At 54.3% G+C, this 15,624-nt stretch overlaps 1 protein-coding gene across 1 annotated transcript; it reads left to right on the top strand.

Annotated features, from left to right (window-relative positions):
• Window positions 1-5,225: 5,225 nt before the first annotated feature.
• On the top strand, window positions 5,226-15,575 carry SMARCD2 (SWI/SNF related, matrix associated, actin dependent regulator of chromatin, subfamily d, member 2). Its single transcript, XM_008149429.3, has 13 exons — window positions 5,226-5,764; window positions 10,317-10,501; window positions 10,694-10,736; window positions 10,885-11,007; window positions 11,981-12,136; window positions 12,839-12,934; window positions 13,077-13,178; window positions 13,300-13,461; window positions 13,627-13,724; window positions 13,901-14,036; window positions 14,224-14,346; window positions 14,468-14,569; window positions 14,642-15,575. Exons 1-13 carry the CDS (start codon window positions 5,549-5,551, stop codon window positions 14,693-14,695), a joined length of 1,596 nt encoding a protein of 531 aa, XP_008147651.2. The 5' UTR covers window positions 5,226-5,548; the 3' UTR covers window positions 14,696-15,575.
• Window positions 15,576-15,624: the final 49 nt, after the last annotated feature.

Here is a 15,624-nt window from a genome sequence, read left to right as displayed (position 1 = left end):
GAACCAAAATCAGTGACAGAGATGAAATCTGCACTGAAGGCAGAGGAGCGGACTCCACACTGCAGAAAACTCAACCAAGGGTGAAGTCGCACATTTGAGAAGTTAACCAAATGCAGAGCAGAAAGACACGGGGAAACAATGAGACAAAGAGGATGGATACGGATGTCGAAGATTAGAGACTTATGCTGGGCCAAAGACACCAGCGCTGAAGAAGGTGCGGGTGCAGATCTACGGGTAGCCTATGTCCCAGGAAAGGACAGTCACCACTTAGACACACTCAAACCATATAAGACTGTGACTGTCTTTATCATCAGGTTTAAACTTCACCCCACAGAATAGATCCCTTTTCAAATACTTTACAAATCATTTATAAAATAGACCACAAATAATACTCAGCTTCCCCTTCCAAAGGAGGAATTATGTAGGCTCCATGCTCTGGCTACAACTAAAACAAAACAAAACAAAAACAATCACACACACACACACACACACACACACACACACTTCTTCCCTCCTGAGTATTGGGTCAAAGGCAAATTAAAATCTGGAATAACAGGTTTCTAAAACCATGAAAATGACATTAACATATCAAGTTTATGAAATCAGAGTGTTGATAACAGTTTATGGAAGAGGGAGTTATGGATCTGTCAAGCTAGAGAACTCCAGCATCAGGTAGATTCAAAAGTGGAGAAAAGCTTCTCACACATCCCCATTTTCAGGCCAACTCACTGTGCAATTTATCTAGTGGCCACTAGAGGCCAGCAGCGGCCCATGCCCAGGAAGTGTATGGGGGTGAGATGGGGGAGGGGGACAAATATCTCCATTTTATACAGTAGTAGAGCTGGGATTTGGGATGAGGTCTCTTTAGTTTCTGATTCCACCTTGTTGGTCCCTCAACACCAAGAGACTTACCTGTGCTACCATATATTTAAATTTTTTATTGATTGATTGATTTTTTTAGAGTGCGAGGAAGGAGAGAGAGAGCTATTGGTTGTTCCACTGATTTTTGCATTCATTGGTTGATTCTTGTATGTGCCCTGACCAGGGATCAAACCCACAACCTTGGCATTTAAAAATTCTTCCCAGGGGAGTCAAAGGTCAATCACTGTTTTATAACAATGTTTATCAAATTTGGATGCCACATTCAAACATTAGAACCAACTGTGGAACCTCCACCTTTTGAGGTAGAAGGTGGAATGGAGACAGCTCAGGAAGTGTAGTACAGAAGAAAAACTTGGGAGCCAGATAGGCTGCGCCTTACTGGCCCTGTGACTTTGACTGAGTTCCTCCACCTCTCTGAGCCTCACCCTGCAGAGATGAGGCAGAGAGATAGAGGGTGTAAGCCCAGGCATAGGTAGGGTTGATATATGGCAGCTACTACTATCATTTTTATTAAAGACTAGAAGCTGGGGTCCGGCTGGCCTGGCCCCAATTGGGGCAGATCGGGGCCAGGCTGGCTGGGGGGAGGGGCCGTGGGCGATTGGCTGGCAGGCCCCGCCCCCAATTGGGGTCGAGGGGGCTGATTGGGGGCGGGGTAGGGCCAGCTGTGGGGAGGGGCTGTGGGCGGTGGGCTGGCCAGCTCCACCCCTGATTGGTGTTGGGGGGGGGGCGATCGGGGGTGGAGCTGGCTGTGGGGAGGGGCTGCAGGCCAATTGGGTGGTGGGGGCTGATTGGGGGTGGGGCTGGCCATGGGGAGGGGCTGTGGGCGGTGGGCCGGCTGGCCCTGCCCCTGATCAGGGTGGGGGGGGCCAATCTGGGGGTGGGGCCAGGTGGGAAGAGGGGCTACAGGAGGTTGGCCAGCCAGCCCCACCCCCTATTGTGGTGGGGGGTGCAATCAGGGACGGGCCAGCCAGGGGCAGGGGCTGTGGGCCTATCATGGTGGGGTGGGCTGATCAGGGGCGGGGCTGGCTGGGGGGAAGGGAGGGGACATTTGGCCGCCAGCCCCGCTCTTGATCAGGGTGGGTGAGTCTGATCAGGGGCAGGCCAGCAGGGGGAAGGGGCTGAGAGGTTGGCCGGCCGGCCCCACCCCCTGATCGGGCCAGTTCACTGGCCACAGTGGGTGTCATAGTGACTGGTCATTATGGTCATTATGGCTATTATGGTCGCTGGCTTTTTATATATATAGACTAGTGACCCAGTGCACAGATTCGTGCACATTGAAATTAATTAGAAGGTGGCCGGTGGGGCAGGACTGGGTGAGATGGACCAGACACACCCTGGAGCCAACTTCCTGTGGTCCCTCCCTAGCGTCTGTGGAGTGAGCCAGGTCCCTAGGGTCTGTGGAGTGAGCTGGGTCCCTCCCTCGACAGGTATCAGGCCAAAACCGGCTCTCCAACATCCCCTGAAGAGTCCCAGAGTGCAAGAGGGCACTCTGCAAAGTTGCTGTCGTACAGGGTGTGGAACGCAAATGAAAGTGTGCAGTAAACCAGATTCAGGGCCAACAGTGCCCCAGCAACAACATAACCCACGGCCAAAGGTGGAATCGCACAGCCCCACGAGGAATCGGACTCCCTCCTCTCTGGTTTCCAGGTGCATCGCCCGAACCGTCACTGCAGCTCTGCGGCTCCTGCGTTGAGCATCTGCCCCCTGGTGGTCAGTGCGCGTCATAGCGACCAGTAGGATGGTCGGACACTTAGCATATTAGCCTTTTATATATATAGACTAGAGGCCCAGTGCATGATTGAATCATGCACGTGTAGGGTCCCCTACACGCTTTCGCTTTCGATCACGGGGGAGCTGGGTGCCTGTCCGCTGGTGTCTGAGCGGACAGGCACCCAGCTCCCCCGCTTTTGATGGTCCACGGTGGGACGTGAGCTCGCTGCCCTAGAGGCCCCTTCTGTGCCGCAACACAGCCATGGCACAGACACTGAGCTTGAGCCACCGCTGGCGACGTGAGCTCAGCGTCCCGCGGGCCCAATCGGCCACCCCGGCCACCCCGAGTCCCACCCCCCCGCGCCTCCTGGCCAATCGTGGGCATAGCGAAGGTACGGTCAATTTGCATATTTGTCTATTATTAGGTAGGATGAGTAGCTTAGAAAGACTGCAAGCCCTTCTTTATGTAGGAAGGACTCAATCTGGGAACAGTGGATACAAGCTGTGTTGATAAAGAGGGTCAGCAGGTTGTGTCGATGAGAAGCCAGGGTCTTTCTAGGGGGTGTGGGAAAATTTCAGGGGCAACAGAGGTTCCAAGTAAATAAGTGGTGGCTGCCAGCTAGACAGCTGCAACAGTATCAAGGACCAGCAGCTGTGGACAGGTCCGACTTTGGCAAAGCCAATCCTTCTCCTTCCATAAGCATAGCAAGAAGCTGCCTGACTGCTCATCGAGAAAGAAGACGCAATCTTCACTGAGCACCTATTTTGTGCCAGACACTGAGCATTCATTCGTGCCTGTGATCCTATGAGGTGGGCACACTCACCCCATTTAACGCTTGTGGAGCCTGAGATTTAAAGGCACCAGGACCTGCCTAAGTCACAGAGCCCTGGTATCTCCATGAGGTTCAGACCTGCCTCCCTGTTGGACAACAGTGACAGCACCTGTGAGGGTGTGCTGTGTACAGTCATGGCCTGGCGACCTCTTGTTTTATTAGGTGCTAATTTCTGTACATTTTACCAAAATGAAAGTATATGGCTTTATAAGCAACTGTTTAATGGGTATGGAATTTTCTTTTAGGGTGATGAAAATGGTTTGAAACTAGATAGAGGTGGTGGTTGCACAACACTGAATGTACTAAATGCCATTGAATCGTTTACTTTAAAAGGGTTAATTTTAGGTATTGTATATCTCACTTCAATAAAAATAAAATAAATAGTTCCGACCCTAGCCTGTTTTGCTCAGTGGATAGAGCATTGGCCTTCGGACTGAAAGGTCTCAGGTTCGAGTCCGGTCAAGGGCACATGCCTGTGTTGCGGGGCCTGATCTCCAGTGGGGGACATGCAGGAGGCAGCCAATCAATGATTCTCTCTCATCCTTGATGTTTCTATCTCTCTCTCCCTCTCCCTTCCTCTCTGAAATCAATAAAAAAATATTTAAACAAGTAATTATATATTGGGATAATCACTTGGAGGAAGTAATAAAGGGAGAGGAGAAAAGGAAGGGCTGGAGGCAGAAAGCTTTTGTGGTGGGAAGGGGCTTAGCAGTTTGGGAAATTGTCACAAGAACCTCTAAACTGACTCTCAGAGAGCCAAAGGCAGAGATTTAAAATGAGCCGGAGGAGGTAAGCAGGAGCCAGTCCCTGCAGAACCTTATATTTCCTGGAAGGGACTGTGATTTTCAACCTAAGAGCAATGGGAGCTTGTTAGAAATGCAGAAACTTGAGCCCTACTCCAGACCCCAAGTCTACTGAGTCATAATCTGTATTTCTGACAAGAGTCCCAGATGTTCCTTATATTCATTAAGGTTTAAGAAGCACTGGTCAGTATCATGGGAAGAAAAACCCCTATCACCAGCCAAGAGGGTAGGCTCCCAGGCATAGCTGACGCACTTTATTTTGAATACCTTCTGAGACAGGGCAGTGGTTTCTGAAAAGGTACTTAACTTTTGAAAATTAGGTGCTATAAATCCTAGAGAAAGACCTCACTTAACTGCAGGGAGTTTTGTCATAATAAAATTCCTTCGCCTAGGAACATTTCCTGTGGAGTAACTACTAGTCTTCCTTCAACCGAAGCGGAGCTACATTAAAAAATGCGACAAGAACTCGGCGCTTGGCCAGGTCAACCCTTAGCACAGCTGGATCGGATCTGAGGTAGCGCAGGTCCCTTGGCAGGTCGGAGCCAATGTGGACTTTTACTTATTTATTTATTTACATTTTTATTTTTTTTCTCCAATGTGGACTTTTAAAGAAAGTTAGGTTGGTGGCAGTTCTGCCCCTGAGCGCAGCTCTAAGTTGAATCTTTAATGCTGAAAATGGAGAGCCTTGACAAAACTATCTCGGGGAGTGTGGCGGCCAGGTACCTCGGCGAGTAGGGTGCACCGGGGACAGAGCTGCAACTACCCGCTGTTGAAGCCCTAAGTGACCTTCGACCTATGACCCGCACCTTGCTCGGCGCTTCCTTGCGCAGCTTCCGCCCCCGCCCCTCCCGCGAAGGGCCGGCCCAGGGGATGTGGGCAGGGCCCTGGAGCCGGCGGTTAGGAGCCGAGCCTGTTGGGGGCGGGTCTCGCGAGGGCGGGATTTGAGGAGGCAGCCCCGCATTGGGCTGCCGGGTGTGGGCGGGGCCTAGCGCAGGGCGGGGTTGGACGGAGCAGGGAGCTAGTTGCCGCCTCTGGGCTCACTGGACTCCGGCGGCCAAACCTCCGGAGGCCGGGGGAGGCAGGCCGGCCTGTAGCAGATCCCGGATCTAGGATTTCCCGGGCCGGACCGGAATCAGGACCGGCCCTGCCCCAAACCGGTCTGTGAGGAACTCGCGAACTTGGGTTAGGAAATCCCGGAACCCGGATCAACAAACCCCAGAACCGGAATTTAGAGCGGAAAGTCCCGGAGCACGGATCGCGGAGCGGACTCGGCGCGAAGCCCGGAGTCCGGATCACTGCATCGCCGGACGGGACGGAGTGATGTCTGGCCGTGGCGCGGGCGGGTTCCCGCTGCCCCCGCTGAGTCCCGGCGGCGGTGCCGTTGCCGCGGCTCTGGGAGCGCCGCCTCCGCCTGCCGGACCCGGCATGCTGCCCGGACCGGCGCTCCGAGGGCCGGGGCCGGCTGGAGGCGTGGGGGGCCCCGGGGCCGCTGCCTTCCGCCCCATGGGCCCCGCGGGCCCCGCGGCGCAGTACCAGGTGAGCTGGGATGGGCGGGCGGCGCCGCGAGCACGCGGGTGTCAGGGTACGGGAGGGGGTCCTGAGGCCACCTTCTGGACTGGAGGTACAGGGGCCCTGCATGGGCAACGCACGGGACAATGTGGAGGGCAAGGCCAGGGACCCTCGGAATCGGCGAGGTGGTGGTGGAGCACTCAGGGGACAGGGTAAGAGGGTGGAGGGTGTGAAGCAGTTGGGAGGGCCCGGGGGCTTCCTTCGAACGGGGATTCTGAGTAGCTGAGAGATGGAGGAGTTGTGGGAGCCCGTGAGTTGTGGGCGGGTTGGCTGAGAAATAGTGTAGGTCCGAGGAAGTGATCCGAAAGTTTTGAAAAAGGGCCCTCGCCGAGAAACCAGGGTTACCCTGCAGTTGGCCTGGGTCCCACTCCAAGTCTGCTCTGTTGTTTGTAGTTGGGAACTGGCAGGGTCTCCTAGCGAGTCTGAGATGGCTCCCAGCTGCTAATGAGGAGGAAGAAGGGCCTGGCTGCCCACGGGCACCGGAGGCCTAGGATAGGGCCGGGGGAGTTCAGCCTGTGCCGGGGAGAGTCGACCCCTGGGTCAGGCCCAGGAGCCCTTTCACGGGATGACTCTGAGTTGGACCAGAGACAGTGGTGGCCAGGCCTGAAGAAGGACGCAGCCCGGCCCATTCTGGGCAGACTCTCTCTCTGGCTCTCTGCCTGGTGTCGCAGTGTCCAGGAGTTGATTTGTTTGGAGGAGCAGCTCCACTGAGTCCTGCTGCTCTGGGGCTGGAGGATCCTGGGAGAGTTGCTTCAAAGGGTTCTATCCAGATCCCTTTGGGGTTTGGCTTCCAAGAGAGCTTCTCAGGTTGCAGCTTCAAAGGCCATTGGGAGGCAGAGACTGGGCGCCTGTGTGAGGAACTCAGCCTGACTCTGCCGGTGGGATTCATCAGTCTCCCAGCCATTGTTTCTGGTTGTCCCACAATACTTGGGAATTGCACCCATCCTTTCTCCTGTCCCCGCTCCACTTTTATTTAGCCTTTAAGTTCTAGCAATGCCATATTCCAACCCATGTGCCATTTGGCACTGGCTCCTGGCAAGTTTGAGGGAAAGAGGGAAGCTGGGGCTTCTATTCTTTATGTCCCCAGGTAGAGGCCCTCGAAATGGGTCCTCATCGAATTAGGGTACGCATGTCTCCCCAGGAGCCCTGGGCCCCACTTTCTGAAGAGATGCTTAACTGGGAAGAGTGATTTTTCCCTCTTACCACTCATTCTCCTTGCTCCCTCTAAAAAAACAACAAAAGAAAAACAAAGGTTCTGGCTATTCACAGAGACAGACCTGGTCTGGACTCCAGCTGGGGTCTGTCTTTCTCATCTTGCTCTTCCCCTTGGGCCCAAGGTGTCCCGAAAGGATGCCTGCATCAGTCATTCCAGCCCTGGGGCCAGCTAGCTGAGCCCTGGCCTGGGAGCCCTCCTGTGGGCCTTTGGCCTGAGAAGGATCTAAGGAATGATAGGAGCCTCTCCAGTTCCTCAGCTTGCAACCCATGGGGAATGGGCCTTGGGGAAAGCCCCTGAGAGGATGGATTCCACAGCAACACGTTGGGAGTGACCTTGAGCCAGTGGCAAGACTGAGCAGGCGGTTAGGTAGCCCCAGGCCACTGGGGGTGGGAAAAGGGATGAGGCTCACGGGGAAGGCACTGAGCCTCTGCTTCCCTGGGCTTCCCATCCCACCAGCTCCTCCTTACCCAGGGGGAGGCAGTAGAGGTTGATGGGCCGGAGGGGGGAGGGAGGACCCAGTTCTCTGCCTGAATTGAAGGAGGATCACGTTTGGCTTCTTACCAAGTCCAGTTGTGTGCTCAGGAGAAGGGCCTTGAGATCTGAGAAGCAAGGGGGGTCCTGTCTGTTAGGGCACATGAGGTGAGCTGGAAGAGCAAGGATTTCAGGGCTGAAAGGAGGGAAGTGATGACCCACCTTCTTCCGGACGGTGGTTCTAGCTGTGGATCACAGATAGCCAAGCTCGCAGCTGAGGAGCATAATGCAAACAACAAAGAAACACATTGCTGGGTTCACTCCAGAGCGTTTAAAATAGTTTTCACTTGTGGAGGGGTATGTTTTCTTCTAGGCCAGTGGTCGGCAAACTGCGGCTCTCGAGCCACATGCGGCTCGCGAGCCGTGGTTTGCTGCTCTGTTGACTAATGAGTTTGCCGACCACTGACCTAGACTCTCGAGTCCAATAATTACAGGTTGTTGTTCCTTGTGATTAAGCCCCTATCCCAGTGGTCAGCAAACTCAGTCAACAGAGCGGCAAACCGAGGCTCCCGAGCCGAATGTGGCTTGCGAGCTTGTGAGCCGCAGTTTGCTGACCACTGTTCTAGGCCCCTATAGGCCTAGCCACTAGCCTTGAGGCAGGGCTGAACGTGCTTTCTGGAGGCCTGGAGGGGGCAGCATCAGGCACAGCCTCCTGCTCCTGGGTGGTGGAGGGAAAATAAAGCTTAGAATGTGGGTTGGTGCTAGGCTACAGGGCCAGGAGTTCACCTCGTGCTTCTGGGGTTCAGGGCACTGAGCCAGACCTTCCTAGCCCTGCTGCAGGTGGGGAGTTAGGGAGCTTGAAAGTTCTGGGTTGCATTCTTTTTCTTTTTTATAACCCTTAGGTTGTTTTTGGGAGAGGAAGAGTTACTGGTGGAGCTTGGCAGGGCCACGCTGGGACTTCATGAACTATGAGCAGCCCTCCCCTGGGCCCCTTCCCCCTCCTGGAGGAAGCCAGGGGCCCTGGGTGCGCTGGGGGCTCTGCGCCTGGGAAGTCTGGAGCAGATGTCTGGGAGGGGCCTCTTCTGGGCCTGCCTGTGCTGCCTTGTCTTGGAACTTTCGGTTACCGGAGCACCTGCCCAGGAGGGGTGGTGCTGCGGAGGCTTTGTGAATGCCCTAGTGAGTAGCACAGGGGCCTAGCTCACACTCTGCAGGTTTCATTGTCTCAGTTCCTCCCCTTTGGATCAGGCACTGGTTGGGAAAAACATATCTGGGATGTCGGGGGGGCTGGGCTTACAGCTGTGGTCACACTGACTTTTTTTCTGTAATCTCTGGCCATGGCTCATTAAGGCAGAGAAACGGCTGTCTTTTGCCTTTCAACAGCTCAGATGAATCTCCCTCTGATGAGGAGAGACTTATGGCAGGAATCCTGAGGCCCCAGAGCCCTTACCCCCACCCCCACGTTTAAATCTCCATTCTCTCAAATGCTTCCTTCCCCATGCTTTTGGGTTATGTTTCTCTCCATCTCTCCACCTGGTCAAGAATCTGACCCTCTGTGGTGAGAACGTGGGTTTTGAGCTAGATGAAGAGATGGGGGGAAGCATCTCATCTCCATGATGCTGGGGCAGGGGTCCTTTGAGTTGGTGCGAGTCCCCACCCAGCCTGGCTTGGTTGGCTGGTTGTGCTGGTTGCATAATCTGGGCCCTGGGGCCAGCCCTGTGAAGCTGCCAGGGCCTGTGTGTGAGGCAGGGCTGCCAAACGGGCCTTGCAGACAGCAGCCATGGGAAGGGAGGGGGGAGAGGGTTGGTTACTCCTGGATGGGCTCCACAAATGTTGGGGAGCTGGACCTCTGGGAAAGCCTACAAGCTTCTAAAGAAGTCATTTCTGTCACCCAGATTCCTCTGCTGCCCCCATGACTCTGTCCCTTGTGTCCCAGGATAATCTTATCTCCATTCTCCGGGTTGGGGTTGTGAGGGCTGCGTTGAGCCAGGTGGTGTGTGGACATAGGCAGAGTCCAGGTGTCAGCTGCTCTGTCTCCCACGAGCCACCCGGGAGCCACAGCTTCCCTTTTGGGATCTTCTGGTATAGGTGGTTGGGGGCTGGGCAGTAGGGAGGTGAGCGAAGGGTCCAGTTCTGGGTTGTGAGTCGGGGCCATATGGCGACCAGATGTTTCCATACTGTGCTGTGGCCACCCCCACCAGTTGAGACATGTCCAAGCCATCCTGTTGCAGCTTGCTTACCTGGGGTGCTGCTGCCTGATGGGCTTGCCAGCCTATTGAACTTCTTTCTCCCCTCAGGCACAGCACCAGGCTGGCAATAGGGGACGGGTTTAAAGGCTCTGCCCGGTCAGCCTGCTCATACCACACACTACACCCTGCTGCTTGATGATGACACCGCCCCGGCTCCCGTGCTGTGCTTCTCCATCCTGGAAGGATGGGAGTGCTGGGTTGGACCATCTGAAGGCCTTAAGAGTGCCTTGAAGCTGGCTAGTCCCAAGGAGCAGGGGCATAGCCTGCTGGGGCTGGAAGGTGGCATTAGGCCCTGAAAACTCCCCCAGGCCTTGCCCTCTGCAGGCAGGATTCTCCTCCCACCCCTGGGCTCTGCAGGCCCCATTCGCTGGCACAGCTGCCAGGGCGGCTGAAGGGGCGGGGCAGGTGTGGTTTACACTTCTGCTCTCAGACGCCTGCTTCCCTTTGTTTCTGGCACTTGAGCCTGGCCTCTGCGGTGTGCTGCTCGGGCTGGACCTGGCCGAGGACAGGGATGGAGGGGATGGGCTCTGGGCCTCATAGGGCCCTGCCACTGACCTGTGCACCCCCGTTGGCTCACTTCCCCCAGCGGCCTGGCATGTCACCAGGGAGCCGGATGCCCATGGCTGGCTTGCAGGTGGGACCCCCTACGGGCTCCCCATTTGGTACAGCTACTCCACTTCGACCTGGCATGCCACCCACCATGATGGACCCATTCCGAAAACGCCTGCTTGTGCCCCAGGCCCAGCCCCCAATGCCTGCCCAGCGCCGGGGGTAAGCCTATTTTTCCCACTCTACCTAGCACAGCTGTAGTGGCAACAGAGGGCTTTCCTCCGTGCTAAGAACTGCAATGACTGAGGAAGGCTCATTGTTCTCCTGGGGGAGGATCCTGGGGACTGGAGGGGTGGATGGGGTGGGGGGTCCTTTGGACCACTGACCTGTTAATTGGGTTTCTGTCCTCCCCAGGTTAAAGAGGAGGAAGATGGCAGATAAGGTTCTACCTCAGCGAGTGAGTATGTTGGGAGGGGCCTAGGGGGCCCACCCAATGGCTGGCTATGGATGGAGTCCATCTCCCCAGCCCTGCGATGGGGAAGGGACAGGAGAAAGAGCCAGAGCTGCAGCTGAAACAACTGATGCATTCCTTCTCCCTCCCTCAGATTCGGGAGCTTGTCCCAGAGTCTCAGGCGTACATGGACCTCTTGGCTTTTGAGCGGAAGCTGGACCAGACCATTGCTCGCAAGCGGATGGAGATCCAGGAGGCCATAAAAAAGCCTCTGACGGTGTGTGCAGCCCTGGCTAATCCTGGGCCTTCCCACGGCCTCTCCGCGGCCTGGTTTTCTGGGGGCCAAGTGAGGGTGTGCGATGGGTAGAGCAGGAATTTTCACTGCGGATGCAGCCTTTAGTGGAGCATGAACTCAGTTAATTGGTGGGACCAGCATGTTTTTTATGAAATACAAAATAGTAGAAATTATAATAATTCTCCTAGTAAAGTACTTATCATAGTAGTAGAGGTATTATTCATAACAGTTTTGTTTCAGGTGTTTATATAGATGTGTGTGGATCCTGGGTCATGATTAAAAATGTAAATCATGTTGCCCTAGCTCAGTGGTCAGCAAACGCATTAGTCAGCAGAGCCAAATATCAACAGTACAACGATTGAAATTTCTTTTGAGAGCCGAAAACCGACTTCTGCGCATGGGCCACAAAGTTTCAATCGCACTGTACGTGTGCGCCCATGAAATCAATAAAAAATATATTAAAGTTTAAAAAAGTAAATAAAATGCAAATCATGTTGATCATGGTCAGAAGTTTGAAAGGTAAAACTGGAGGATAGATCAGGATAATTCTTATCTCCTTACCCATCCCTAGAGAAGCTTTCCTTTTTTCCTTTTTCTTCTTCTTTCTCTTTTTTTTTTAAGTGATAATCTAGCACAGTCCCCTAAATGGTGAAGGCTTTCATTGAGACGAGAATGTTTTGGGGCCATGATGAGTTTTATTTAAAATATGAGCCGGAGGCTTCTGATTTGCCCGATAGCACTTGTGTGTCCACTGATACCACCGTGTTGGAACTGTGCATGGTGCATCTGTTCCCCCCATAAAATTGGGAGTCCCTTGAAGGCCAGGGTAAGGAGCCTAACAAGGTGTTGGCCCATAGCTGCCACTCAGTATTGATGTCGAATGAGTTCAGATGGGAAGACGGTAGCATTGTTTTCTAACATGTTGGTCCACCTCTGTTTGTCTTTTTCTTTTCAGCAAAAACGCAAGCTGCGGATCTATATTTCCAATACATTCAGCCCCAGCAAGGCGGAAGGTGACGGTGCAGGAACTGCAGGGACCCCTGGGGGAACCCCATCAGGGGACAAGGTGGCGTCCTGGGAACTCCGAGTGGAAGGAAAACTCCTGGATGATGTGAGTTGGGAAGAAGCTGTCTGGAGAGGACATGGCCTGTGTGGATTTAAAGACTGGGGCCAGCTGCGTGGGCACTTCTGGGAGGTCCTGCCTGAGGGAAAGGGCAGTGCTCCTGGTCAAGCTTTGCACAGGGCCAAGCCAGTCAGAGGTTGGAGATTTGGAGATTTGTATGGTTATTACAACAGTTCTCCTACAGGTGGCAGTAAAGTGTCTTGAAGGGGTTCCCTTTATTTATATATGTATATGTGTGTGTGTGTGTGTGTGTGTGTGTGTGTGTGTGTGTGTATTATTGATTTCAGAGAGGAAGGGAGAGGAGAGAGAAACATCAATGATGAGAGAGAATCATTGATTGGTTGCCTCCTGCATGCCCCCCACTGGGGATTGAGCCCGCAACCTGGGCATGTGCCCTTGGCTGGAATTGAACCCAGGACCCTTCAGTCCACAGGCCGATGCTCTATCCACTGAGCCAAGCCAGCTGGGGTGTCCCTTTTTTAATTCAAAATCCTATGTCGGTTAACAGTGGGGCTGCACAGAGTCCTTTTCCTACTTCCAGTCATTCACTCTTCCCCAGATTCCTTCAGGGCCCAAGAATCCTCAGTACCTGAACTTCAGGGCTGAAACAGTATTCCTCTCTTGGGGGCTTAGCATAGCTTAGCTTTGAAAGCTCAGCAGCACTCCCATCTCACCCCTTTCCCTCCCCAGCCTAGCAAACAGAAGAGGAAGTTCTCTTCATTCTTTAAGAGCCTCGTCATTGAGCTAGACAAGGAACTGTACGGGCCTGACAACCACCTGGTGGAGGTGAGAGTGGGCCTGGGGCATGGGAGCACAGGCTGATGTGCCAGGTGCACAGAGCAATAGGCTCAGTCCCCGTGGAGAGGGCCAAGTGTGTGTGTTCATGCCCACCCCGTGGTGGTGAACTATGCTCCCTTCCTCCTGCCAGTGGCATCGGATGCCCACCACCCAGGAAACGGATGGCTTCCAGGTGAAACGGCCTGGAGACCTCAACGTCAAGTGCACCCTCCTGCTCATGCTGGATCATCAGGTGACTGGGGCCATGTCTCGGGGCCAGGGGCAGGGTTATTGTAAACCCTTCCTGTTCCTGCCCTATTCTTTGGCTTTGGTTTTTCACAAGAACCCCTCCTCTGACTTCCTTCTGTCCCCAGCCTCCTCAGTACAAGTTGGACCCCCGACTGGCAAGGCTGCTGGGAGTGCACACACAGACGAGGGCCGCCATCATGCAGGCCCTGTGGCTTTACATCAAACACAACCAGCTGCAGGACGGGCATGAGCGCGAGTACATCAACTGCAACCGTTACTTCCGCCAGGTTAGCTGGGAAACCCCCCCCCCCCCACCCCCCCGGTCTTGCAGCCCCTGCCTTGCCTGCTGTCCCAGAGCCCCACTGAGCTAGCTCTTGTCCATTCTTCATGCTTCCTCTGCGAGGACCCGCTTCCCCCTGTGCCCTGAAAGGCATCTTTGGTACTCTCTCCAGATCTTCAGTTGTGGTCGACTCCGATTCTCCGAGATTCCCATGAAGCTGGCTGGCCTGCTGCAGCATCCAGACCCCATTGTTATCAACCATGTCATTAGGTCAGTGGGAAGAGGGCAATGGGAAGGCTCTTCTAAGAGCAGTTTACCTTTGGATTGATCTAAAGAGAAACACCAGGTCTGGTGTCTTGCTCCCCAAGTGTGTGCAGGTTTGGCCCAGGTGGGTGGGATGGATGCTGCTATGTACTCATCCTTCCCCTCCTGTGTGCTGCCTACAGCGTGGACCCTAATGACCAGAAGAAGACAGCCTGTTATGACATTGACGTGGAGGTGGATGACCCACTCAAGGCCCAAATGAGCAATTTTCTGGCCTCTACCACCAATCAGCAGGAGATTGCCTCCCTTGATGTCAAGGTGGGCCCTCTGCCCACCCCCCCAACCTCCTCTGGGGTTCAAGATGGGGTGGGCAGTCTCTTTTGGGCATTTCTATACATGTAGCACCTTGGGATAGGATTTCTGTCCAAGTCCTTTGTGGTTAGGTGGAAACAGACCCCTTAGAAGTGGGGGCCAGTCTGACACATGTATATACCCCTCCCCCCAGATCCATGAGACCATTGAGTCCATCAACCAGCTGAAGACCCAGAGGGATTTCATGCTCAGCTTTAGCACTGACCCCCAGGACTTCATCCAGGAATGGCTCCGTTCCCAGCGCCGAGACCTCAAGGTGTGGTCCTTTCCTGGTGATGAGACCAGGTTAAGCTCTAGGTGGTTTTACCCCCATCACTACTGATTCCAGGGGCTCAGGAGTGGGAATCATGCTACCCCTTTTCCCTGGCTCTCTGCAGATCATCACTGATGTGATCGGGAATCCTGAGGAGGAGAGACGAGCTGCTTTCTACCACCAGCCCTGGGCCCAGGAAGCAGTGGGGAGGCATATCTTTGCCAAGGTGAGCCTCTGCCCTGTTTGCCCTCCTGTGGTTGTGAGCAGCAGAAGCCTGAGCTGCTGGTCTCTCTTCCAGGTGCAGCAGCGAAGGCAGGAACTGGAACAGGTGCTGGGAATTCGCCTGACCTAACTGCTCAGGGAGCCCTTCCCTTCTTCCCAGCCCAGGAATCATCCCCTTCTCAGCCTGGAAGGGACCACCATCTGAGGCTGCAGACACATAGAATAGGGAGCGGGTGAGGGTTTGTCCTGTTCCCTCAGCTTCCCAGCGTTAGTTTCATAAATGTAGCGATAGGATTCCTTGTTGCTTGGTCCCCAAAGCCTTATTACTTACTTTACGCGTTGGCTTTAATTGGGTTCACAATAAATGCCTCTGCCCCCTGCAGGCAGGCCCAAGTAGGACTACTGGGGGCCTTGCTTTGACATAGTAAGGGAGGAGGTTCAGAACCAAAGGCCACTGGCTTTGCTTGTTTACAGACTCCCCGTTGGGGCAAGTGCCCTAGCTGGCTCTGGGGAGCTGGGCAAGGAAGAGGGACTCAGCTGACACTCTTCCTACCCTTTCTAAACCAAAGTTCTTTGCCATTCCGACCAGCCCAGCCTTGCTGCTGGCTTTTTCCTTTTCTTTGGGTATTTGCACTATTTGGGGAGCAGGTTCTTCTATGTGGGAGCCACTTTTTTGTACAGGGGGTAAAAGTTGGGGTTTTTCAGGGAGCCCTGTTTGGTGCCTCCTCCCTTATTTTCTTTCCTCAATCTATGCAAGCGGCTCTGGCCGCCATCATCTCCTGGGATGCCAGAGGGCTGCCACTCAAGCTCTTGGGCCCAGGGCTATAAAGCCTCCAAGAGGAAGGGGACACTCAAGTTCTCTGGCATGGCCTGAGGCATGGGTGTGTGTGCTTGGTGGAGGGCGGGGGGACTCATTGCCATTTGGAGCTTGATAAGGGTGGGCCTAGGGCTTGGAAAGTGCCACTTCTGGCAGGTTTGGAAATTTCCAAATAAATCCTTGTTTATTGGTGGTGCTCAGACCTGGTCATTGAACAGTGCGGCCACTCGTTAATAGACTGA

This window comes from Eptesicus fuscus, chromosome 20 (genome assembly GCF_027574615.1).
Source record: "Eptesicus fuscus isolate TK198812 chromosome 20, DD_ASM_mEF_20220401, whole genome shotgun sequence".
Taxonomy (NCBI): Eukaryota; Metazoa; Chordata; class Mammalia; order Chiroptera; family Vespertilionidae; genus Eptesicus; species Eptesicus fuscus.
This window is presented reverse-complemented; position numbering and strand designations above follow the sequence as displayed.

Excerpts from the sequence above, each read along its gene's own strand:
- SMARCD2 (XM_008149429.3), top strand. The coding sequence starts at position 5,549 with ATGTCTGGCCGTGGCGCGGGCGGGTTCCCGCTGCCCCCGCTGAGTCCC. Across the intron at positions 5,765-10,316 it reads GCCCCGCGGCGCAGTACCAG|CGGCCTGGCATGTCACCAGG; the intron begins GTGAGCTGGGAT and ends CACTTCCCCCAG. Across the intron at positions 13,179-13,299 it reads TGCTCATGCTGGATCATCAG|CCTCCTCAGTACAAGTTGGA; the intron begins GTGACTGGGGCC and ends TTCTGTCCCCAG.